This window comes from Papaver somniferum, chromosome 10 (genome assembly GCF_003573695.1).
Source record: "Papaver somniferum cultivar HN1 chromosome 10, ASM357369v1, whole genome shotgun sequence".
Classification (NCBI taxonomy): domain Eukaryota; kingdom Viridiplantae; phylum Streptophyta; class Magnoliopsida; order Ranunculales; family Papaveraceae; genus Papaver; species Papaver somniferum.
This window is the reverse complement of record NC_039367.1, coordinates 54,390,084-54,412,843: the sequence shown is the minus strand read 5'-3', so window position 1 is coordinate 54,412,843 and position 22,760 is coordinate 54,390,084. Positions and strand designations below refer to the sequence as shown.

Here is a 22,760-nt window from a genome sequence, read left to right as displayed (position 1 = left end):
TGGATCTCTTAGGCTAGATCATTCAAAACTCTGGTCAGTAGTCAGCAGCAGAAGCCCACCTTTAATCTGTATGTCCCTCCATATGGAATCTTCTTACTTTTGTCCCCAAATGTTAAAAGTTAAACTCCATCATGGGTGGGTGTGTAATATCAGTCGATAATTCACAAGATGACCAGCGACGCATTTGCATAAATTTGATATTGATGTCCATCATACGGATTTGCATAAATTTGATGTGAAAATAAACTTTGAAGTACAATAAAAAAAAAGATAAATATATATGACTGAATCATTGGATACGAAAAATATTATACTCCACACGAATTATTACATTACATATTATTGATAATATTTCATTGTCACCAGTACTGGTCAGAAAAATAAAGTTCGAGTCAACTTCTTCAAAACACTAGTGTCATATTACTAAAGGATAATTATAGTTACCAGATGAATTTTCGAAGGACCCTTCTTGTTTCTTGCAATACTCATGCATTGGATATTGAGATTTTTGATCAAAATTCCATTAAACCCCTATTCTGAAGAAAAAAAGATGGATCATTGGGTTACATTGGATGCATTCCCTGGCTTAAAATATTGAATTTTGATTCATCGCTCGAATACCTAGACTGCGTATCATATTGACTATTGATGTCAGTTAATAAAGCTAACCTTAATAATCAAGATGATAAAGTCAACACGTTGCATTGTAAAATACATCGATCTTGTTGTTTAGCATCACAATCTTAATCTTGAGTATCAACTGCATTATTAGGGATTTATCGTTGAAATGAATTTCTTTAGAAGTATATACTTGTCTACCTCCACCTCTATTTTTATTTTCGGTTTTATCACTACCACTTTCTTCAGATGTATGTTTGCTCTGTTCCGAGTCTGAGTGTGTAAATCAAATTTCATCATGTATAAAAATTTGAGCTTTTCACTAACCTGTATGTATTTTCGTATTCCGTATCAGTTGCTATTGGGTAGTCTTGAATGAGAAAGATTTTCTGCCAAAATGTAAAATTATTCTTTTTGTTAGAGCATTGCTCGGTCTAATTCGCAAGTGTTTCTATATCAAACTTGTTGTCAAATTTAGTTGTCAAAACTCTATCTAGATTTCTAGTCTACAATTAGTTAAGCCTCGGTCTAGGATAGTGTGGTTGAGAAACGAACCAGTCATCATTTGTGTTATACCGTTTGAAGGCGAAGATCAACCGAAGCTTTTGGAGAAATTCATCAAGGATATGTATGAGGGAGCGGTCACAGGGGTCAGGACATGTGACGGTATCTCGAATGACTTTTCTATCAAAATCGGACTACACCAAGGGTCAGCATTGAGCCCGTATCTGTTTGCGCTAGTACTGGACCAAGTCACAAAGGATATACAGGGGGAGATCCCCTGGTGTATGCTCTTTGCGGACGATGTGGCACTTATTGGGGAGTCCAAGCAAGAGATAGAAGGTAAGCTTGAGTTGTGGCGCCAGACTCTGGAATCGAAGGGCTTCAGACTCAGTAGAACAAAGACTGAGTATCCGAAGTGGGACTTTGACGAAACCGGGTTGGATGATGGAGAATTGTTACTTGACGGCCAGATTGTACCAAGGAAAGAATCCTTTCGATATATGGGATCCATGATCCAGAGTGATGGGGACATAAAGGAGGACGTTAGACACAGATCCCAATCAGGTTGGGCTAAATGGAGACTGGTGACTGGAGTCCTCTGCGATCGTAAGGTCCCAATTAAACTGAAAGGAAAATTCTACAGGACAGCAATTAGACCCGCGATGTTGTATGGAGCGGAATACTGGGCAACTAGAAGCGCGCACCTCATGGCGCTCCATGTGACGGAAATGAGGATGCTAAGGTGGGCATGTGGACACATAAGGCGCGATAAAATCAGAAATGGTTGTGTCTATATGAAACTTTGGGTAGCACCAGTGAAGGATATATTGTCCCAACATCGGTTACGCTGGTTCGGGCATCTCCAACGAAGACCACCGGACGCCCCAGTTCGGTTAGGACGCATCACAGGGGCTGAAGGTAGAATGAAGCGTCCAGGACGACCGAAACTAACATGGGATGAATTGATTAAATGGGACTTGTCTGACCGAGGCTTGGAGAGAGAGTTGGCGCTTGACAGAAGTGTGTGGAAAGCAGCGATCCATGTGAAGGAGGTATGTACACGAGGTACGTGAGTTCACCCTATTACCTTTGAATTTATGTCTCTTTTATTAGTAGATTGTCTAAACTGCGAACATGTAAACAACCATGGCAGAATTGTGAATAGGGGGACCCACCCCACCCACCATAGCCCTGCAGCCGGGACATGGTACATGTGGATACATCACCTAAATGGTTGCGAACGCGCAATCCCACTGAAGTGATGGCCACTGCACCCTCTGCACCGAAAGCGAACAAGACACGGGATGTGTTAAGGAATTATTCTTGTCTTCGGGTAAGTTGCGCCTAGGCCTGCAGACAGCTGGTGTAAAAACTTTAGCAGCATATATGGAGATAAGATCGTTACGCGGTTTATCTTTGCTCGACCCAGTACTTGTTACTGGAAAACGAGCTCTGGTTCTGGTAGAGAAATATAGAACTACTATATTCGGAATACAAGACAGTGATATCAGTGCTACAAACTGAGAAAACTGTTATATGTATGAAGTCGTATTACATGTACTTGTACACGTAGCGGAGTAGCTATATATCGACTTTCAGATTTGTGTGATATGCATACTCGTATGCACATCATGGGAAATATATTTGTTTCGTGATCCGGATATGTATGCATATTCTTATGAAAACCATTTTGGAACTGTGGTAAGGGAACCAGGTAAAGTATTCAAACCGGTATGCGAACCAATACAGTTCTATGTTATAGAACCAGTTTAGTATCAAACCAGTACGCAAGTCGAAAAATTTATGTGAACTCCAGAAACGGTAAAAGTCTTAAGTTTGCAAACCGGTACGTGAACTGAAAAAAGTTCTGTCAACTCCGGAACTTAGTGTTGCGCCTAAGTTTGCAAACCGGTACGTAAACTGAAAAAGTTCTGTCAACTCCGGAACTCGGTTTTTCCTTTAAGTTTGCAAACTGGTCCGTGTACCTTGACTCAGCCGACTAACGAACGAGTCAAGTATTTGTACTTTGTGCATTTACCAACTATGTCGATTATGATTCAATTGCGAATAAATTATTTATATGAGATGATTTATATTTGATTAATTCTCTATAAACACCGGACTCATTTGATCACATAATTGTAACTCAAGATTAATATCTTGTGAACATGAAAATGAGTGTTAAACTTTTAAGTTCAAATCAGCTAGTTTCGGCTAACCGTGTTGGGCATAGTCTTTATACACGGTTCGGTTACGGTTTACTGAAACAGAATGTATATCTGGTTTACGTGAATGAGATTCAATATTTTCATCTAACGGTGAATATTGTTTGCTTGGTTCCAAAGCTATATTATCTTAAACCTAAAGTAACCTAAGCTTTGAATGTCTATATAATAGGAACTCTTGGCAACTGGGATATTTGAATCCTGACACTACTTTTGGTATGTCCTAGTTGTATCTAGAGTCATCTTCTCCAGAAACCCTTTTAGAGTTTAGCGACTATTAAAGACTTCATTGGGATTCGTGAAGCCAGGTCCAGTTATCTTTTATCTTGATAACTTGAGTATCCTGATCTTGTTCGATTGTTGATTTATCATTTGAACAAGATAGATAGATTCACAAAGTTCTCTTCGTCTCAACTTTGTGATTCCACAAGTTTTATACTTGTGAGGTGAATTATTAAAGCATTGCTCGGTTGAACCCACTAGCGTTGGTATGTCAAGTTAGTTGTCAAATTTAGTTTCCAAAACACATTTTTGATTTAGCATACTAAAGTTTGTTTCGAACTAGATTAGGTCTAAAAGTAGAATCGAAGCTATCCTTGAAGGATGAAGACTGACGACTACAAGAAGAAATCAATAAGGACTTCATCAACAAAGGTATGTGGTGATTTATTTCATTTGGATTCTTTTTCAGTTATACCTTTTTAATCTATCTAAACAAATGCTTACTCTATGGAACAAATCCTATGACGGAAAATGTACATTTATGTATATCTCGAGGTTATTTGATCCACGACTTTTGTGACAATAACCTTTATCCCTAGAAAGGTTCTTATGTTATAGGGAATGATCTTACGAATCCAACAAGCCAAGAATCACTCGATTCCGAGTTATAACGAAGAAGTTATGAGTAATTTATTAAAGCAACAGTTATAAGTGTTGTTATTACTGTTGCAGTTCGTTAGTAGGAAACAATCCACGAACTGTTTGTAACGGTTCACAGACTTGAGCTCAAATACGTGACTAAAGGCTTTTTTAGTCAAGTTTGTGATGTTTCCTTATCTAGGCAAGATGCTATTATTTCAAACATATTTGATTACCATATTAAAGTGTTTGTGCTATTTTAGATTTCCCTCCTAAGTTAAATTGTGATTTATTCACATAAATACAATATCTGCTAAAGTAATTATTTATATAATTATTTAGGCAAGAGTTGTAACTTAGGAAAAACTCCCAAGATTAGGAGAGTCTTGAAAAATGAAAATAGCTTAAACTTGCTTAGGATTCAAGCTACCTTTCCTTAGCTTTCAAGATACCTTATTCACTATAAATAAAGGGTTCGTGAATACTACACTTTTTCATCCCTTGGAAAATTGGTGTAAGCTTCATAAGGTTGTTTTCCATGTCTTCTGTTCTTCATGAACAAGAGTGAGATAATTAAGTCTTTGCTTTGAGGATCGCAAAGTCGAGTTAGTAATAATATTCGTGATAGTTACGCAACTTGTAATCTAGGTTTTTCACCTCTTGTCTATTCTAAGGTCTTCTCTTCTGATATAAGACCATTCAAGAGTTGTTGAACATAAACCCTAGGTTTTGATAGATTTCAGTTCTCGATCGTATACCGACACTAGTTGGTCGAAATCATAGCTAGAAAGAAAAATTCGATTAAGGTATCTCGTAAAAATCCTTAAGAAGTTTTATACAAGATATCTCTAGATTAATTCTAGTTGTTCTTGTTGTAGAATTATTAGGGTTTTCTTAACTTGGAAATTGATCATTGGAATCGCCTAAGTTCACTTACGAAAATTAGGTTCATGGACTCCTTGTGTGTATGCATACTGATTGTAAGTTGAAACCCTAACCTACAAGTTGGTTTCGGTATCTCTACTTTTATCTTGTAGTTGTTCGAAACAAACACAAGATTTCCAAAACCTTGATTCACATCTAAAGGGAAGTCAAACTGGTGTTTTGTGAAAGCAAAAGATCGAAAAGTATCAACGGTGTTGTTGCTTCTTCTAAAGAGAACTAACATTCTTCTAGAATATTTTTGAGAGTGCTTCTGAAGAGAGCTGTGTTCTGCCAGAAGATTTTCGAGAATAACTTATAAAGAGAATTTGTGATCTGCTGGAAGATTTACAGAAGAATTCCTAAAGAGAATCGTGTGTTCTGCTAGGAGTTCTACGAGTGCTTGAATACAGCTGAAATAAGTATTGCATCTAGTCTGAATAGGTATTAAGAAATTGGTGTAACATCTTATAATCAGTGTGTGTTTATTCTGGACTAGGTATCGGGGTTTTTCTGCATTTGCGGTTTCCTCGTTAACAAAATATCTGGTGTTTGTGTTATTTCTTTTCCGCATTATATTTTGTATATATAATTGAAATAATACATGTCATACGTTTATCAATTATTGTTGTTCAATCCAACCTTGTTTGTTGGATAATACTTGATTGATCTTAGACACTTGTCTTTGATATTTTCACATTTAGACTAGTCCAGACTAACCCTGTTTTAAGTGGACACCGAAATATTCCTTTAGTGATTGTTACTTAAAGAGGATTATACACGGTGGGTCTTGAATAGGTTATGATCAAAACGAAAGATTGTGGTATATTTGGATACCCTTGTCAACCCGAAGTGCAGCCTAGATTGTGGTATATCTAGGCTGCACTTCGGGTTGCATAGGTCCGGATTTTGAGGATAGCCAGACTTTTGTCAAGCTATCGATTTCCATCACCTGGATCCTATGTTTGATCTGATCATCCGTTCGATCATAGATCGGGAAATCAATTATATGGGGTTAATTTGTGGGAGGCAGATTTGGTTTAAAGTATTCAATTGAGTTGAAGCAACTCTTAGTTGGTGTGACGTCATCTAAGGGAATTAATTGCGCAGAGTCCTGCTGGGATTCAAGAGGCGTAAAGAGTGCGACTGTACCTTAATCAGTGGGATACCTTTTAGGGCTCAACTACATTCCGGACCGAAGTTAATTGGCAGTAGGCTAGTGTCTGTAGCGGCTTAATACAACTTGGTCTTCAATCTGGACTAGGTCCCGGGGCTTTTCTGCATTTGCGGTTTCCTCATTAACAAAATTTCTGGTGTCTGTGTTATTTCTTTATCCACATTATATTATTTATCTTTATAATTGAAATTTCACAAGTTGTGCGTTGATCAATCAGAGTAGAGAAGTCCGACCTAGTTTGTTGGGTACGAGTTGATTGATTCTTAAACATTGGTCTTTGGTACCATCCTAGAACTCTCTTTGTGATTAGGTTCACAGATTCAATTATGTAAACATTCTAATCGCAAGAGAGATAGAGATACAACTCTAGAAACTTTCCTTGATAGTTTAACTCTCGGAGTTGTGTTGAGTTTATCCATACAGATTGCCTGCGAAAAAATTGGTGGTGTATTTTGGTACCCTTATTGTTTTCACTTTTACGATTATGTTGTATTCGAGAATTGGGATATTTTATATGGAGAAACACTCAAAAAGATTTAAAACGACCTTGGAATCAAATATTTCAAGAAATATGGCCGTTACAGAAAAACTGAATAACTAATATAGAATTTATCTTCCTTTTTAACCAAAAAGGCCATAAGAAAAGAGGCCATAAGAAAATATTCCAAATGCGTCTGTGAACTAATTAATATTTACTTCTTGATTTATTTTCTCGAAAACATAAGGTAAATATGCTTTTTTTATATGATTGTGTGTTAGATTAAAATGCCAAACAAATATTTATATATCATCATGTTTTAGAACGGATACTTAGTGCATGAGGAGCATTACGGCGGATATTGAATTTCTGCTGGTGAAGTTTCCCCTTCCTTGTTCCACATAATTGTGGGTGGATTTCATTTTTCTTTTGTGGTTTTAGCTACTTATTGTTGTTGGCGTACATGACTTAGCCGAACACCAAGCGGTCAACTATTAACCGCCACAATGATCAAAAATGCCATGGTTATAGCCGTTGACATAACTATCAACATCACATCCAGATCGAAGAGCGGGACCATCATCAACATTTAATCCAGATCGAAGAGCATGACCATCACCAACATCAAATCCAGAAGAAGTGGGCAAAGGGGAAAGGGGAAAGACTTCATTAATTTCAGCGTTATTTGGGAAGAGGCAAGCCTGCCGCTTCTTATTCCAATTTTTAGAGATTTTCCTTTGTTATTATACCTTGTAACGGAGTTGTAGATACTCCAGCCAAGCAAACAAAACATTTATTTATAATCTTAGTTGAGAGCTATCCATCATTTTTCCATTATTCAAAATTATTTACGGATAATAATATCGGGAGTGGTGCTATAAACCTTCCATATTAAATGGTTCTTTTAAATAAAATACTCCGAAATGGTGCTATAAACCTTTCATATTAAATGGCTCTTCTTATTGTAAGTCTTTTCTCTGGGTTCCCGTCCCTCTTTCTATTTCAGTTTTTTTACTTTCCCTTTCTTTCTTCTTTATCTAGTAGGTTAGTTTTAATTTCCTCAATGAAGTTACTATCCCGGAATGTCTCGGGTTTTGGAACTCCCATCACAAAGGATCATTTTCATTATTTGTGCCAATACTACAAGCCAGATATAGTTTTCTTAGCCGAGACAAAAGCCCCATTGTCTCGTATGGACTCTTTTTTCAAAAATTACTCTTTTTATGACCGGTTCATCGTGCTATCCGTGGGAATAGTTAAGAGCCTCGTAACTACATGACACAACAATATTGAGATGAAACTAATATCATTTAAATTCAATGTTTGTCATTTTGATTCTAAGATAGGAGATACAGACATAATGATCACATGTGTATATGGAGCGGTAGAAGCAGATGATAAAATAGAACAATGGACATATATTTTGGACATTGCGCAACAAGTAAACAAGCCTTGGGTTCTTATAGGGGACTTAAATGTTATTATGGACCCAGACGAGAAACAAGGTGGTAATAAAGCAGGATCCAGCAGTAAGTCCTTCATCATCGACACTATCGACTCTTTGGGCCTACAAGATGCGGGATATGAAGGATCACCTTTCACATGGTCGAATAATCGAAAGGGGGAGGCAAACATCTGGGAACGAATCGACAGAGCGCTAACTTCATTCTTGTGGACACAGAATTATCCGGATACTAAGGTAACTCACCTCCCGAAGGTAGGCTCGGATCATACTTCTATTTTATTAGATTCAAATCTCGAGAAATGCAGGCTTCAGAAACCTTTTAGGTGTCTTAGATCCCGGTTAACTCACTCCACATTACCCTATGTTGTTGAAGCATCTTGGAATTTGCACTCGGAAAATTCCAGAGAGAAAACTTTTTCTGGACTTCTAAAATTGCTTTGATCAGATCTAACCCATTGGAACTCAAATACCTTTGGGAACATCCATAAACATATAAAGTCCCTAAACAATAAAATTGACAGCATCCACAGATCCAGAAGCATATCGAAAAAGATAGAAAAATTACGAAATCTTCAAGCAGAGCTAGGAAAATGGTACAAAATAAAAAGCGATTATTATCATCAACTTTCTAGGGACAAATTCTTCAAGGAATATGATCAGAATACGGAATACTTTCATGGCTTCGCCCCTAATAGGAAAAGGATTAATGCGATTATTTCCCTTAGAGAGCCTTCTGGGCTTTGGCTTATTGATAGAGATCAAATCAACTCGCTTTTGATCAAACATTTTCAACTAATAGGCTTGTCCCATGACAGCAATTTCGAATTGATCTATCAAGCATCATAAATCCTTGCATTTCTTGTGAACAGAATAATTCCCTAATTCTTATACCCTCCAAAGAAGAAATATGGCACACCCTTTCTAACTTGAACCAATGGGGAGCCCCAGGCCCAGATAGCTTCCAGCCGAGTTTCTTTAAAGCCAGCTGGGATATTTTTGGAAAAGATATTATTGACTCAGTCCAGGAATTATTTCGTTCGGGCGTTCTTGACAAAAAGTTTAATCACTCCTTCATAACTATCATCCCAAAAATTTCCACCCTTCAAACGTCGGGAGATTTCAGACCTATTAGCTTGAGTAATACCATTTATAAAATCATATCAAAAATCTTAGTTAATAGGCTAGAACCCATTCTCGGCAAGTTAATCTCTCCCAACCAATCGGATTTTCTCCCAGGCCTACAAACCACTGATAACATCACAACTGCTCATGAACTCATCATTCAATGAAAACATCCAAGAAAAAAAAAGGGTTTCTGGCATTAAACCTAGATTTATCAAAAGCTTTTGATAGAATTATTTTTTGGAGACCATGGGTTTTTTTAAGGGACCATGATTTGATTAGGCCACCTTCCCTATAATTATAAGGGGTGTCCTAAAAGGTGGGGATGACTAGTTTACCCTTTTACCTAATTAAAATTATAACTAATCCACAACTTCTTCTTCCTCTATTCTACAATTTTTCTTCTTCTCTTCTTCATCAATATATGATCATCTAAACCTGATCGTATACAAATCTAATCAAAATCATCAAATTTTCATCGTCGTCGATTCATTGAGTTTTCATCGTCGATTAATCAATCTTTTATAAACAAACCTATCCATAAATATTTTCCCACAAACCCATTACTTCTAATTCGTTTTTGATTGAAATTTTGAGCCGTAGTCATCAAAATATGTTGAATTTGGAGGTTACAGTAATAAGTTCGGTTAGGATAATTTTGAAAACAACCCTAGTTTTACAACCGAACTTTTAAAAATGAAGAACACTAAGAACACTTCGGCTAAGAATTTTTTTTTGCCTAACCAAACACCTGAATTCGGTTGAGTCGCAAAAATAATTTCAAAACCGAACTCTTCTCTATATAGCCAAATGTTGAGTTCGGTTTAATCGCAAAAAAAAATCCTAACCGAACTTACTCAGAAAACCTATATAATGAGTTCGGTTAACTCGCAGAAATAATTTCAAAACCGAACTCTTCTCTGTATAGCCAAATGTTGAGTTCGGTTTAATCGCAAAAAAAAATTTTTTTGCGAACTTACCCAACTCTTTTGTTTAAAGTTCGGTTACAACGTGTTCGAGTCGACTGAACCGAACAAACTCTGTAAACTCAAGCATGGTAGTTCGATTACATTTGATTTTTCATTAGCTAGCCGAACAAACAAAAACTCCATTAAAGCTCTGGTTCGGTTGCCTGTGATTTTGGATTTATTAACTGGACTGCATTTGCAGAAAGTTCGGTTACATGTTCTTCATATAATCTAACCGAACTTTGTTGACCTGGTTGAAATTTTTTTGTTACAATTTTGATTTTGATGATATTTTAGGCCATTTGTAACAACATTCACTAAGTTACAAGCATACTTCGGTACCCAGAGGATGTTTTTTCTCCATATTCACTAAAGGGTTTCATTAAGACTAACCTAGACGTAAGACTACATTTTACGGTTTGAATAAACTAAACCTAGACGTAAGACTATATTTTACGGTTTGATTAAAACAAAACCTAGACGTAAGACGACATGCAAATCCTATTTTACGGTTGAATTCAACCCGAACCCAGATGTAAGTTCTTCATAATCAAATTTTACATTTAGAAATTAAACCCGAACCCAGACGTAACACCAGCAGAAACGTAACTGAAGTTGAATAGAATTACAATTGAAGTTCCGAGGAGAGGAAGAGAAGAAAGATGAAGAGGAGCAGTTTTTTTCTTGAATTAAAATAGAAAATATTAGGTTTTTAAGTTTTCATGTTAGTTCAAGGGTAATCTAGACATTTTGCTTTGGTATTAGGATATCCCATAACCATTTTTTTGGACGCTAAGAATCCAAGTGAAGCCCCTCTAAAGGAGTTTGGCGCCCCAATAATAGCCTTCCTCCTAAAATCAAAGGATTTTCTAAAGATGGAAAATTTTATTTGGAAGAGTTTTGGATAAGTTGTTAAAAAATTCAAATAAAAATAAACGTCTCTTTCCGTGGGCTTTTGGGGTTCGTTTCTTCTCTCATTTCACCACCACTCTCTCTATCTCTTTAGAGCGATTGCAGTGGTGCGAGTATAACCAAAGATCAAAGAGGGAAAAAAAGACCAAATTTTGGGTTTAGTACGCTACGGTGGAAAGAATAAATTCGGTCAGACGTACATTATACGTTCGCCTGATGTGGGCGTGGACTATACCAACACCTGGTGTGGGACGGGGATTATACGTTCTCCCGGTGAAGAGAAATTCAAAAAAAAAAAAAAAGAATGAAGAAAATGGGGCGGAGGTATTAAGCCGGCCCCATGCAATTGAAAGTTTTAAACAGTGGGGCGTTGGTATAAACCACGCCCCACACAAAAGAAAAAAAAAATCAGGCATGCACTATACGTTCGCCTGATACGGGGCGTGGACTATACGTCCGCCTGGTGTGGGACGTGGACTATACGTCCGCCTGGTGGTGGGGTGTGGACTATACCAACGCTCGACTATATTTGGGTTTAGTTTTGGTCCCAGACCAAATATATTCTGGGTTTTAGTCGTCGATCAAAATTTGATCGATAGTACGTTCCACTACGTCTGTTCAAAAGACCAAATATTTGGGTTTAGTCGACAACTTTGGACGCTCTTAGAAAAACCATGTTTGGTTTGGCTGTCTAGGTTTGCAGAGAATGAAGAAAGACTACTGGGTTCCCCATCACTTTCTTTGCTCTTTTTGACTATCTGGGACAAAAGAAAACCATTTCTCGAAAAAATTGTCTTTTAATAGAATCGATCCCTTCTTTTATTTTGCAGCAGATTTACATATTTGACAATAAAAGTCTGTCAAAAGCTGCAAATCATTTTTTGGAGTTTATCAAGTCGTGGAAAGTTTGTAGCAACAGCTTCTCTTCTCACTGCTCTTTCTTCTCAGTAGGATTTGGATTTTGTGCTGAACTACTGATTACTTCAATAAAAACCCACCATCCACATATTACATTTTAGATATAGAGATACGTTAAAATCATTAGCCTCTGTTGAAGAAATTAAAGCTGTTAGTTTTTGGAGGTTTCCAAGCAAAAAGTAAGGTATATTCTGGATACCCCATTTGAAAATTTCCCTTATTTAATCAATTGATCAGGTAGAAAGAAAAATGGCACCCCTTTGCTCACTGTGTTTTCCATTGTATGTTTGTTTTGAGGTTTTCAGGGATTACTGATCATCAGCAATGGCAGGAGCTTATGGTTATTTCAGTCAGGGTTCAAAGGGTGAGAGCTCAAGAGAAGATAAAAATGATGAAGATTTTGATGAAGAGGATATTTGGAATATAGGAAAAGAAAGAAGAGAAACAAGTCCAAGGAAGCTCAAAAAATCATCAAGTGATATATCATCTTTTGCTTTAAGAGGAGTTCCAACTGGGGCACGAATGATTATTCCAAAAAGAATCAATAATGAAGCAAAAGTTCATCAGCAATCATCTGCACCTGTTAATGTTCCTGACTGGTCAAAGATTTACATGAAAAATTCTAAAGGTAATGGTTTTGGTACTGTTGAGAATGATGAAGATGATGGGGTTGATGCAAATGGTGTTAAGGTTCCTCCTCATGAATGGATTGCTAAAAAACTTGAAAAATCGCAGATTTCATCTTTTTCTGTTTGTGAAGGCGCTGGAAGAACTTTGAAAGGGAGAGACATGAGCAAAGTTAGAAATGCAGTTCTCACCAGAACTGGTTTTCTAGAGTAATAACTATTTTTATTTATTTTTAACATATCAGCATCATGGAACTAGTTCATCATGGGTTCCATGATCTCTATCTCTAATTTTATAATTTTGTTTTTGTTGGTTTTTATATTACTATAAACTAAATTATTAGAAGTTCTTATCTAGTTCGGATGTGAACTCCTCCAGTGAAATGGAATGAATGTAGAAGTCGAAAATGCTGATTTAGTCAGAGGTGCATTTTGGTTGATGATGGGAACTTGGGGATTTCCATTTGATTACTTAAAAATTATTATATATTAGGGAAGTCTCTGAGATTTTGTTTTTGTGGGATTCTTTTTTGTTTGTGTTGGTAGAATATATAATCCCCATCTAGCTACCTTTGTGTTGGTGAAGAAAGTAAAATTCAATAATAATTAGTTAATTAATTAATCTTAATTATTTTCATCCCATTTTTTTTCTAATTTTTTTTTATAGATGCATCATTTCTATTGATGATAAGTTGAGCCACATCTGTTTGCATTTTGCAATACCTATAGGTAACCATTTTGCAAAATTGTCTACTTTCTAGGAGGGGAAGTTGCATCCCCTTCTAGGAGTGGGTTGGCCGGGAATTGAAAAGAAGAAGATTGGAATTGATTTCATTGATGGGATGATAGGTTGTAGGCTTTTAGGGTAGGTGTTGTTGCTGGTTAAGGCGCATTCCTTTTTTTAATTCACCAATTATTGTTTGCAAGTGACATTTCAAACAAATTATCTCCAAATGGATAGTTATGTCTTAATCTTAATAAATTTAGTTAGTTGAAGAAAACGAAGTGCAGCATCAGACTTTCTTTTGTTGTATCACCAATCTCACCAAACTGGTCTAGTATTGATTATATCTGAGCCCACTAGGTATAATCATGATGAAGGTGATTCTTATTCTAATCCTATATTATTGCTTAAGGTGATTCTTATTCTAATCCTATATTATTGCTCAAGGTGATTCAACTCTTTGTTGGTCTTGAAAAAATCACATTGTTCTGTTCTGGTCTTCCTTTTATTTTCATTGGAAGAAAATAATATATCAGAAGGGCTTTTATCCAAACCGCAAAACAGAAAGCCAGAAAACTGCACTTTCAAGATTTTTCCTTTATAAATACAAATGAGTGTATTAATGTTAATTTATTATAATACCCTGTAAGAACTATACAACTTGATATGAATCTCCTAACATAGCAACAGCCAATCAAGGAAATCTGTACCAAATAATTACCTATAAACATCACCGTCATACTTACCCTTACTTTCTGTTGATGTCTTGTGCATCTCCTCCCTCGTGTGTATAGAAATTGTGGTGTGAAACCTCTGACACTTGCACTCTCTTCCGCAAAATTGCAAATGCCATTTACAAAATGATTATCAACTCAATGAATTAGTCGTGCACTTAAAATGACATCTCGATGGCCTCATAATCTGAAAGTTTGTATGGAAATGCAGATTCTTCGTTTGAACGTCTTTTAACCACACTTGCCCTTTGCATTAATCTAATCAATGCTTGCACTACTTCGGAAACTGGAGGCCGAAACTCTGGTTCAGGCTACAAAATCATAAAAAAACACAGTTTGTATAACGCGTTCATGTAGGAAGAGAAAGAAAGGATTTCCTCATGTAAAGCACAAAATAACGTATCAAATAGAACTGGATATACTGTAAAGGATTATGTGTGTTCATAATTATATTAAATGAAAAGAAAATAGAAAATTATATCTCATACTCAGTACTTCCTTTTACAAGCTTACTCTAGCCCGGAGCAAGGCAGCTGCTTTCTGGAATTAAGGACCCAACAAATATAGTATTGCATGCCATGTGAATTTCTATACTTACGTGCGTAGGTTTACTTTTAGAGACCAAGTGCTTTGCTAAGGTTAGACTTATCATGTCTCTAGTCAAATGAGGGTTTCTGGAATTTTCAACATTTGGAAAGAGAGATTCAGAAAACTGTTCATCATGAGCATTAGTAAAGAAGCAAACCTGGACGCATAAGGCAATAATGTCAGCAAACCGTGAAAGAGACTTCGCAGGATACATGCCATCTAATGCAGGATCAACCATTCTAGACAACGCATCAATATCATGCAGTTGTGGAGTTGCCCATCTGACTAAAGATTGTTCAGCTCTTGGCCTTGAACTGCACAAATTTGAAGATTCAAAGATCATTCAGAAATAACAGCATCAAGAGATTGAGTCAGTCATGAAAACATTTCCAGCAAAAAGAGCAATACATCACAAAAATACTACGCAGTATACCTATCAAGTGGCTTCCGACCCGTCAGCAACTCTAACATAACAACTCCAAAGCTGTACACATCACTTTTGACAGTATAAATCCCTGACATAGCAAATTCGGGAGCACTATAACCAAAAGAAGCAACCATCTGAGTGGAAACCTGTATAAATTGTATGAGAACATCAGACGGAAGGCCAATTCACACAATAATCCCAATAGCACACAACTTATTGCAAAATTTGTTGCTACGAAGGAATGAGGCGTTGCGACTAAAGAAACAGATGATTAATTTATTGGAGCCTCAAATTGGATAACAATAGGGTAAATTCAGCCCAATAGGATGATTTTATCCTACGGCATTCGATATTCTTAAAACATTAACATGCCATGCAATCCATTAAACCCAACCAATCTGATATTGTGTTACCTGCCGCTCAGTGTTTGGTGTTAATGCAGCTAGTCCACAATCCGACAAATGGGGGTTAAACTGTTCATCAAGTAAAATGTTTGCAGATTTGAAGTTTCTATGCACAACAGATGGCAAGCAAACTTCATGTAAGTACCTGGAGACAGCAGAAGAAACGTTCTTTAGAAAGATATGCAGGTGACAACATAACAGATCTCTGGTGTACTCCAAAGTGTACTTACTCCAGAGCCCTAGCAGTGCCAAGTGCAACCTTAACGCGTGCGTTCCATGGAAGTGATTTGCCACTATCATCCCCAAAGTGCAACATATCATGTAGATTTCCATTTCCAATATACTCATACACCAGAATGCGTTGTCCATGCTCGGTGCTATACCCCACCAGTGTAACAATATTAGGGTGTCTAAGACGGGACATGTTTGAAACAGCTTCAACAAAATGATCGTCCTCCTGCAATGACAATGCCGCACTATCGATCTTCTTAACTGCCAAAATCTATCAAAAGAACAAGAGCGAAATCAGTAACTTATGAGAAAACTGAACCAAAAGAGATGAATTGTGGTTACAACTGCATCTGGCCAAAATATTGCCATGGATAGGTTTTCTTGGCAATTTTTAGTCGAATATAGCTGCCAGAAGTAGATGGATCTGATAAATTATGCCCATAACAACTTTTTTCTTATATACTTCTATTTGAGCATCGTTAAGATCAAAAGAACTTAGGATAGGGCATCGCTAGTTTGTAAATTACTCAGTTTCAAATAGACACATACACGGTAATAGAGATGATGGGTTAGATAATGACAATTTGACAAATGCATTTTACAGCCAGAGGGAAACCTTATTTACTTAATCTTCAGAGGAATGCCCAGAAATTCATATTATGCGATGTATACATGCAGAAAGATCAGAGGCTACTTTAAGAATTTTATTGAAGGAGTATCTTGATTACCTTTTCATTGGGGAACTCCGCCCTGTAGACACGACCAAGAGAACCTTCACCAACTAGACATTCCTGACTAAAGCTGTTTGTTGCAGTTTGCAGAGAAGCGATAGTATAGGAAGTTGCAGTAATAGGGCTACTCGTTCGCTTTACAGACCCAGGTTTACCATATGCTCGCTCGCCCATCAAAATTTCTGCAGGCAGGGGTTTCAGATCTGTTGTAGTGGCCGTACTTTTGATCCTTGGGTCTTGAACTTCTGCATTAATTACAAGGGGAAAAATGATAAATCAGCTGGTCCACAGTAAAGTTCACCTTCATATAACTAGAGAACATCCATCCAGACTTGTTCAAAATGAGACCCATTAAAGAAGAGGAATTATGAGGGAGGGGAGAAGTGCCAAATCATACTCCTAAAATTACACGTTTATCTGATATCCTGACCAATGAAATTTAGTTATTCAATGACTTCCATGTTATTCAACTTTGACATTCAAAAATTTGAGCATGATGCAGCTGTAATGAAGGCAACTACCCCACTTAACAAAAATAACGCTATTGGTATACCTTATCCCAATGAATACTTGATATCAATATGAATAGACATTCTTGACTGTCATCTCTATGTGGTATATGAAGGTACGTGGGCTGCCACAAAAACGTTCTCAGGCAATGGTTCTCCAAGTTACCAGTACGGACAATTCCATCTGATCATCTAGTGTTAGCAAATTGATGTAGGACACAAAACGGCAGAACCCCGTACCTAGAAGAAGGGGAGCGCCGAACACAGGAGCGTTAACTAATTTTGGTTATTTAGTCTGAGTTTGGTTTGTTTTGAGTCATTTTAGCAAGGAATAAGGATTCTGTTGCTGGTTGATGGCATGGACTCATATTCTCTACATTTGTCTAGATTTATAGTTCTGTAGTAGCTTTATTTTCTAGGGTTATAGCATTTGATTTTAGAAGCCTATAAAAAGGCTGTGTTGTTTCTTTGTTATTCATGGAATTAAGGATTATTAAACTTGCTTCCAGTTGAGAAGTTTTATCTAAGTGTGTGATTTATTGTTCCTGTACTGACACCCTACACCACAAACGTACAAAATCCTAAAGAAAAGTCTATTCAACACTAGCTCAGTACTAAATATTGTGCTTGTCCTGAAGGATTATTTCAAAAAGAGAAGTTGGAGTGGTAAACAAGGAGGAAAGACGTCAAAGCAAGGTGCATGCAAATTAGACCAGTTTTACATTTAGAGTAAAATATCAAACAGTACTAGCAACCCATAGTTGTTATAATGAATAAAAGAGGAATTCTGGCCAGAGATGAAAAAATTTGGACGTGTGAAAATACAAATATGTAGATTACCTTTATCCGCACCAAGAGAAAGAGCTCCTAAGAAATCCCGTGAACTCCTTTCATCCTCTTGTTTGTCTTTTGAAAATCTTCTGAAGCAAAAAACAAGAGCTAGCATTGCACATACAAGCACCACTATAGAACCCACAACTATGCCTATTATAGGACCCACTTTCAACTTTTTCTGCTGACTCGAATGTGAACCCCCGCTGTCAGATCCATCCCCCCGAGTACGGTTATGCTTATCATGAGATATACCTGGAGGAGGTGAGGTGTATGGTGGTGGGGGAGGAGCAGGGCCATTGTCGAACAAATTCCCATCAGATCTGTTAGTTATTGTGAAGTCAGAAGAATGCAAAAGTCTATTGTAATGAAGCCAATAGGAGTACACCTTAAGTAAATAAAATACCAACTACTAACAACATATACATGCTTTTAAAGCAATTTGGACAGCATGCATCACATACTAAGACGCATAGAACTTACATAAGATTAGGGATTGACTTAAACTCCCATGGTATCCAGCCAGTGAAATGGTTATTTGCAATATCTCTGTTCCAAAAGGAAAGGTGTGAGACAACGGAGCTTCAGTTACTGACACTTCAAGTTATAAGACAAAAAGAAGAGAAATGCAAGGAACTCACAGATTGGTTAAGGGCAGACCAGCAAGAACATTAATCGAACCTGTTAACTCATTGTTTTGAAGATAGCTGCCATATATTTAGATTTATGAATAACAAACCCGCAAATACTTATATAGACAAACCTTGAAGCAGATCTAGTGTTCCTGGCATACTCACAGGCTAGAAAGGTTGGACATGGAACTAAAAGAATTTGGAAGATCTCCAACGAAGTTGTTGAATGACAGATCCCTGCACGAACAAAACACCCACATGCAAAAAATAAACTGGTAGAACAGTTCCCAATCGAAGTAACCAAATGCATACGCCGGACACATGATATATGTCAAATTTTTGTTCTGCAGCTGGAATGACTAACTACAAAACCTGTACCCACTGGCCATGTCCTATAACTTCTGATAGAGTTCTACATCAAAATTATTCAAGTGTGTAAAAGGTTACAGAGCAAAGACTAATGATCCACTATTTATAGATCATAGGGATCAAGCTAATCTAAGATAACAAGCAATAAAAGAAAGTTACACTTTGCTTACATTTATCATTTATGATACCTAACAACTTCCTTTCTTTAATTTGCACAAGAGGATATGAAGGAAATACGAAAACTACATTGGTGAAATTAACATAGGAATTCTTCCTGCATATAAATCTAGACGAGGGTATGATACATGAATAACTCTTGCATGGATTTCTATATCTGGGGCATGACATACAGATAATAGTTATTGATAAACATTTGATACTCGCTAATCTAATACGCTCACAAGGATGGCATTAAATAGGATGTTTTACAGTACCATCTTTTCAATTATTAAGCCACAGAAATCGAAGCATAAAAAGACATCCGTCGCACTCTAGGAATTTTCACTTCAGATTTCAAGCTGTCAACTGGTACTTATAACTGGAGACACTCCCCACAAAATACAAGCAGTATAAGCATAATGCATGCCTCTGAGGATTTGCTTCATAACTTTGAACCTGTATATACATTGCCCATATAATGTGCTTACATCTATTATGCGCATGTCGTTCATGCTGCATAAGAAGAATAACTCAGGGAATCTCCTTGCTTTTCCACTCAAGTATCGTTACTCGGTAGAATGCTGTCCTGAGATTTACCTATTGACAGCTTCCTAGACTGTTCATTCTTAGTATCTGGGAAATCTCGTCTTCGATTTTACCTACACAATGCTTTATCTCTCTAGCATCTAATATGTAGCCACTGTGGATCCTGAAAGTTACATTATAATGCAACATACTCTATTTCACATGAACACACAAGGCACACCACAACAAACCTAGTGACACGAGTTATTTCGGCATTCCAGAATCAGTAAGAGTAAATAGGCGAACACAAAACTGCATAAGTAAAATCTTTGCAGTCAAGATATTGGATTTCCAAAGCAAATAAAAAATTCTTACATGAGCGAGACAGCCTGAAGATTGGCAAGTATATCCCCAATTGGCTGTGACAGAGAGTTCTGGCTAACATTCCTGGAATTTAAAACATTAGAATTAAAATTTTAACACCGAGCATATGATCTGAATTTTACTAAAAGAAAACAAAAAAAAAAAAAGAAAAAACACGAGAGACCCAAAAAACTTAAAAGCAACTTACAAGTAAATAAGCGAAGTCATGAGAGAAATGGAGTAAGGCAGGTTTCCTGTTAAATTGTTCTTTGCGAGATTTCTGCATTGTAATAAACATTTGAATAAACAAACAATTCATGACCAAATCAACAAAAGAAAAAATGAAATTGGACATTACAGGGTTGTAAGATTTGGTGGCAATTGATATGGTATTGAATCATGAATAGTGTTGTCACTTAAATCCCTACAAAACACAAAACAACCAAACAAATTAGCCAAGACAGAAGTTAAATCTAACATATCCATCAAATTTATGACAAATTCTACAAAGGAAAAAGTTACTTACAGTGTTTTCAAATTGAAAAGGTCTGATAGCAAATATCCCAAAGTTCCAGTTAGCCCCAATCCTGAAACCTGACTGTTTTTGTTTTTTCAAGTACACGAGTAAAAAACAAAACAAGACATCAAAATCGATCACAGAAAGAATCAAAAAAAGAAGATGAAAAGAAATCAAAAGAATCAAAAACGCACATCGCTACAACAGAAGAACCCTCGCAAGTAATCCCTTTCCATGATTCAGCACAAGGATCACCAGAATCTGATTTCCAACCAGATAGCTGAGACGGACTATTCAATGAAGTAAAAAAGACTTGTAGAGCTCTGACTGCAAAACCAAAAATCCCAATAAATAAATCTTAGTCAGTCATTTTCAAATTAAAAAAACAAAATCTGATTTATTATTTTTATTTAATTTATTTATGAGAAATTTTTACCATCAGCTGGATCAGTAGTAGCTTCAATGAGAGAACCACAAACAAAAATCAAGATTGTAACAGTGAAGAAGAAGAAATAAGGTGAAGTAAAAGAATAAGAAAACTTTGATGTTTTGCCCATCATCTTTACTGTTTTCTTAATGATTTGTTGGTTTTAATAGACATGCAAAGCCGCCATTGAAATGCAGAGTAGAAGAAGAAAAACACTTTATAAGTTCAGATCTTCTTCTTCTTCACCATTAAAGAGAGAGATTCGAAGCTTTGAAGAGTGAGTGAGAGAGAGTGTGGAAGTCTGTCGGCTATACTAGGCAAAGAAAGGTATGGAGGTAAGAAACAAAATTCGCTATCACACAGTAAACAAAGAAAAGGGGATTTTATTAATGGAGTTTGTATGTTTTTCATTAAATGTTGTGGGTCCTCAGTCCTACTATAAAGGTAACACTGACTCATGACTCATGAGACCCTGGAGATTTTGAGGAATAGGTCGCCGCGTCAGGTAAAGTGTAGATACACGGTCAGGCGACCTCTATTTTAAAAAAGGATACAAGAGGTTTTGATCGGAGATCAGCCTTCAAAAAAAAAAAAAAAAAAAAGGTTTTTGTGGTGCGCAATTGGGGGATAAGATGCCGGCATGATTTTCCAATGATGTCGGCATGGTCGATGGATTGCCGGCATTGAAAAATCATGCCAGCAGCTACAGTAAAATATCCCCCAATTAATTGTATAATTTTTTATGCTTTCTTAGTCATTTTATCTACTAGATATGTGGAAATTTTATTTTTGAATTGAAAGTAAAACCACTCATATCATAAAATATACGATGACAGAACTTATAGTGTGTTTGGATGCACACTCGTAAGTTATTTTTCGACTTCTGGAAGTTAAAAAGTCAGAAGTCAGTTTGACAATAATATTTCAGAACGACTTTTAAAGCAGAAAAGTTAGCTTTTTGTGAATCAAAATAGTTCTGCTTCTGAATTCTACCTCTGGAGAAGCAGAAGTCAGAAGCAACGAAAAACTGTAAAGAATGAGAAGACCCACTAAACAAGTAAGTGATACACGAAGAAGGAGTGTAGGATCAGAATCTCGCAACAATAATATCTTATCGAAATTATCAACAACACAACACAACAGCGTCGCAGAACAATTTCAGAAATGATACGATAAACGACGCCAGCTAGGATCACGAGAAAGATGTGATAGTCCTGCGAAAATTAGAGAACTTGCGAAATTAACATTTGTAAGGTTGCGAGAATGTCGCAGACCATACCCAAAAATAAAGGACAGATTAGCTGTCATCCACTATGTGTTTTCCTATAAATAGTCGTTCAAGTTGTAAAGAAGGGAGAGATCTTTTTTGAGTAAGAAACAAGTAAATAGGAGAGAGAAAGTCTAGAGCAGAGGTCATTCTTGATTTCTTTATCTTTTCTTGTAAGAACATTTAAAGATTGATCAATAAAATTAAGAGTATAAACCTATAAATGAGTTGATTAATAATGAAATCATACGAGGGGTGTAGTGTAGGATTTCCTGCAACTACATAATGGCGCTAGAAACAGGGACCTTGAAGATCGAAAGTTGAAGATTGTTGTTGAGAATATTCAAATCAAGAAAGTGATTAAATAAATCAGTGAACCAGTTAAAAGAAAGATGATTATAATTAATGAAGATGACAAAAGATTGGAGTGTAATATGATAACAAAAACGATGGTTAATGAATTCCATGAAAACATCAAAGGAAGAATACATAAACGAATTTTTGAAGGAAGGAAGGTTATGGCGGTA

The 22,760-nt window shown here is 36.5% G+C and overlaps 3 protein-coding genes across 4 annotated transcripts; 2 read left to right on the top strand and 1 right to left on the bottom strand.

The window, feature by feature from the left end:
* Window positions 1-1,244: 1,244 nt before the first annotated feature.
* LOC113315650 lies at window positions 1,245-2,646 on the top strand. The gene is made up of 2 exons (XM_026563913.1): window positions 1,245-2,174; window positions 2,479-2,646. Exons 1-2 carry the CDS (start codon window positions 1,245-1,247, stop codon window positions 2,644-2,646), a joined length of 1,098 nt encoding a protein of 365 aa, XP_026419698.1.
* A 9,322-nt stretch (window positions 2,647-11,968) lies between these two features.
* LOC113318077 lies at window positions 11,969-13,311 on the top strand. Of its 2 annotated transcripts, none has more exons than XM_026566203.1 (2): window positions 11,969-12,348; window positions 12,475-13,311. In XM_026566203.1, the coding sequence occupies exon 2, from the start codon at window positions 12,494-12,496 to the stop codon at window positions 13,007-13,009; it is 516 nt and encodes a 171-aa protein (XP_026421988.1). In that variant the 5' UTR covers window positions 11,969-12,348; window positions 12,475-12,493; the 3' UTR covers window positions 13,010-13,311. The 2 variants fall into 2 exon arrangements, with proteins under 2 accessions (XP_026421988.1, XP_026421987.1); XM_026566202.1 differs by having other exon boundaries at window positions 11,969-12,353.
* A 750-nt stretch (window positions 13,312-14,061) lies between these two features.
* Window positions 14,062-21,319, bottom strand: LOC113318076 (protein STRUBBELIG-RECEPTOR FAMILY 8-like). Its single transcript, XM_026566201.1, has 16 exons — window positions 20,976-21,319; window positions 20,734-20,866; window positions 20,549-20,620; window positions 20,381-20,446; window positions 20,231-20,302; window positions 20,035-20,106; window positions 18,772-18,843; window positions 18,616-18,681; window positions 18,458-18,523; window positions 17,984-18,297; window positions 16,632-16,879; window positions 15,903-16,174; window positions 15,682-15,817; window positions 15,275-15,414; window positions 14,999-15,155; window positions 14,062-14,564 (listed from the first exon to the last, which is right to left on the bottom strand). The coding sequence occupies exons 1-16, from the start codon at window positions 21,097-21,099 to the stop codon at window positions 14,412-14,414; spliced, it is 2,163 nt and encodes a 720-aa protein (XP_026421986.1). The 5' UTR covers window positions 21,100-21,319; the 3' UTR covers window positions 14,062-14,411.
* Window positions 21,320-22,760: the final 1,441 nt, after the last annotated feature.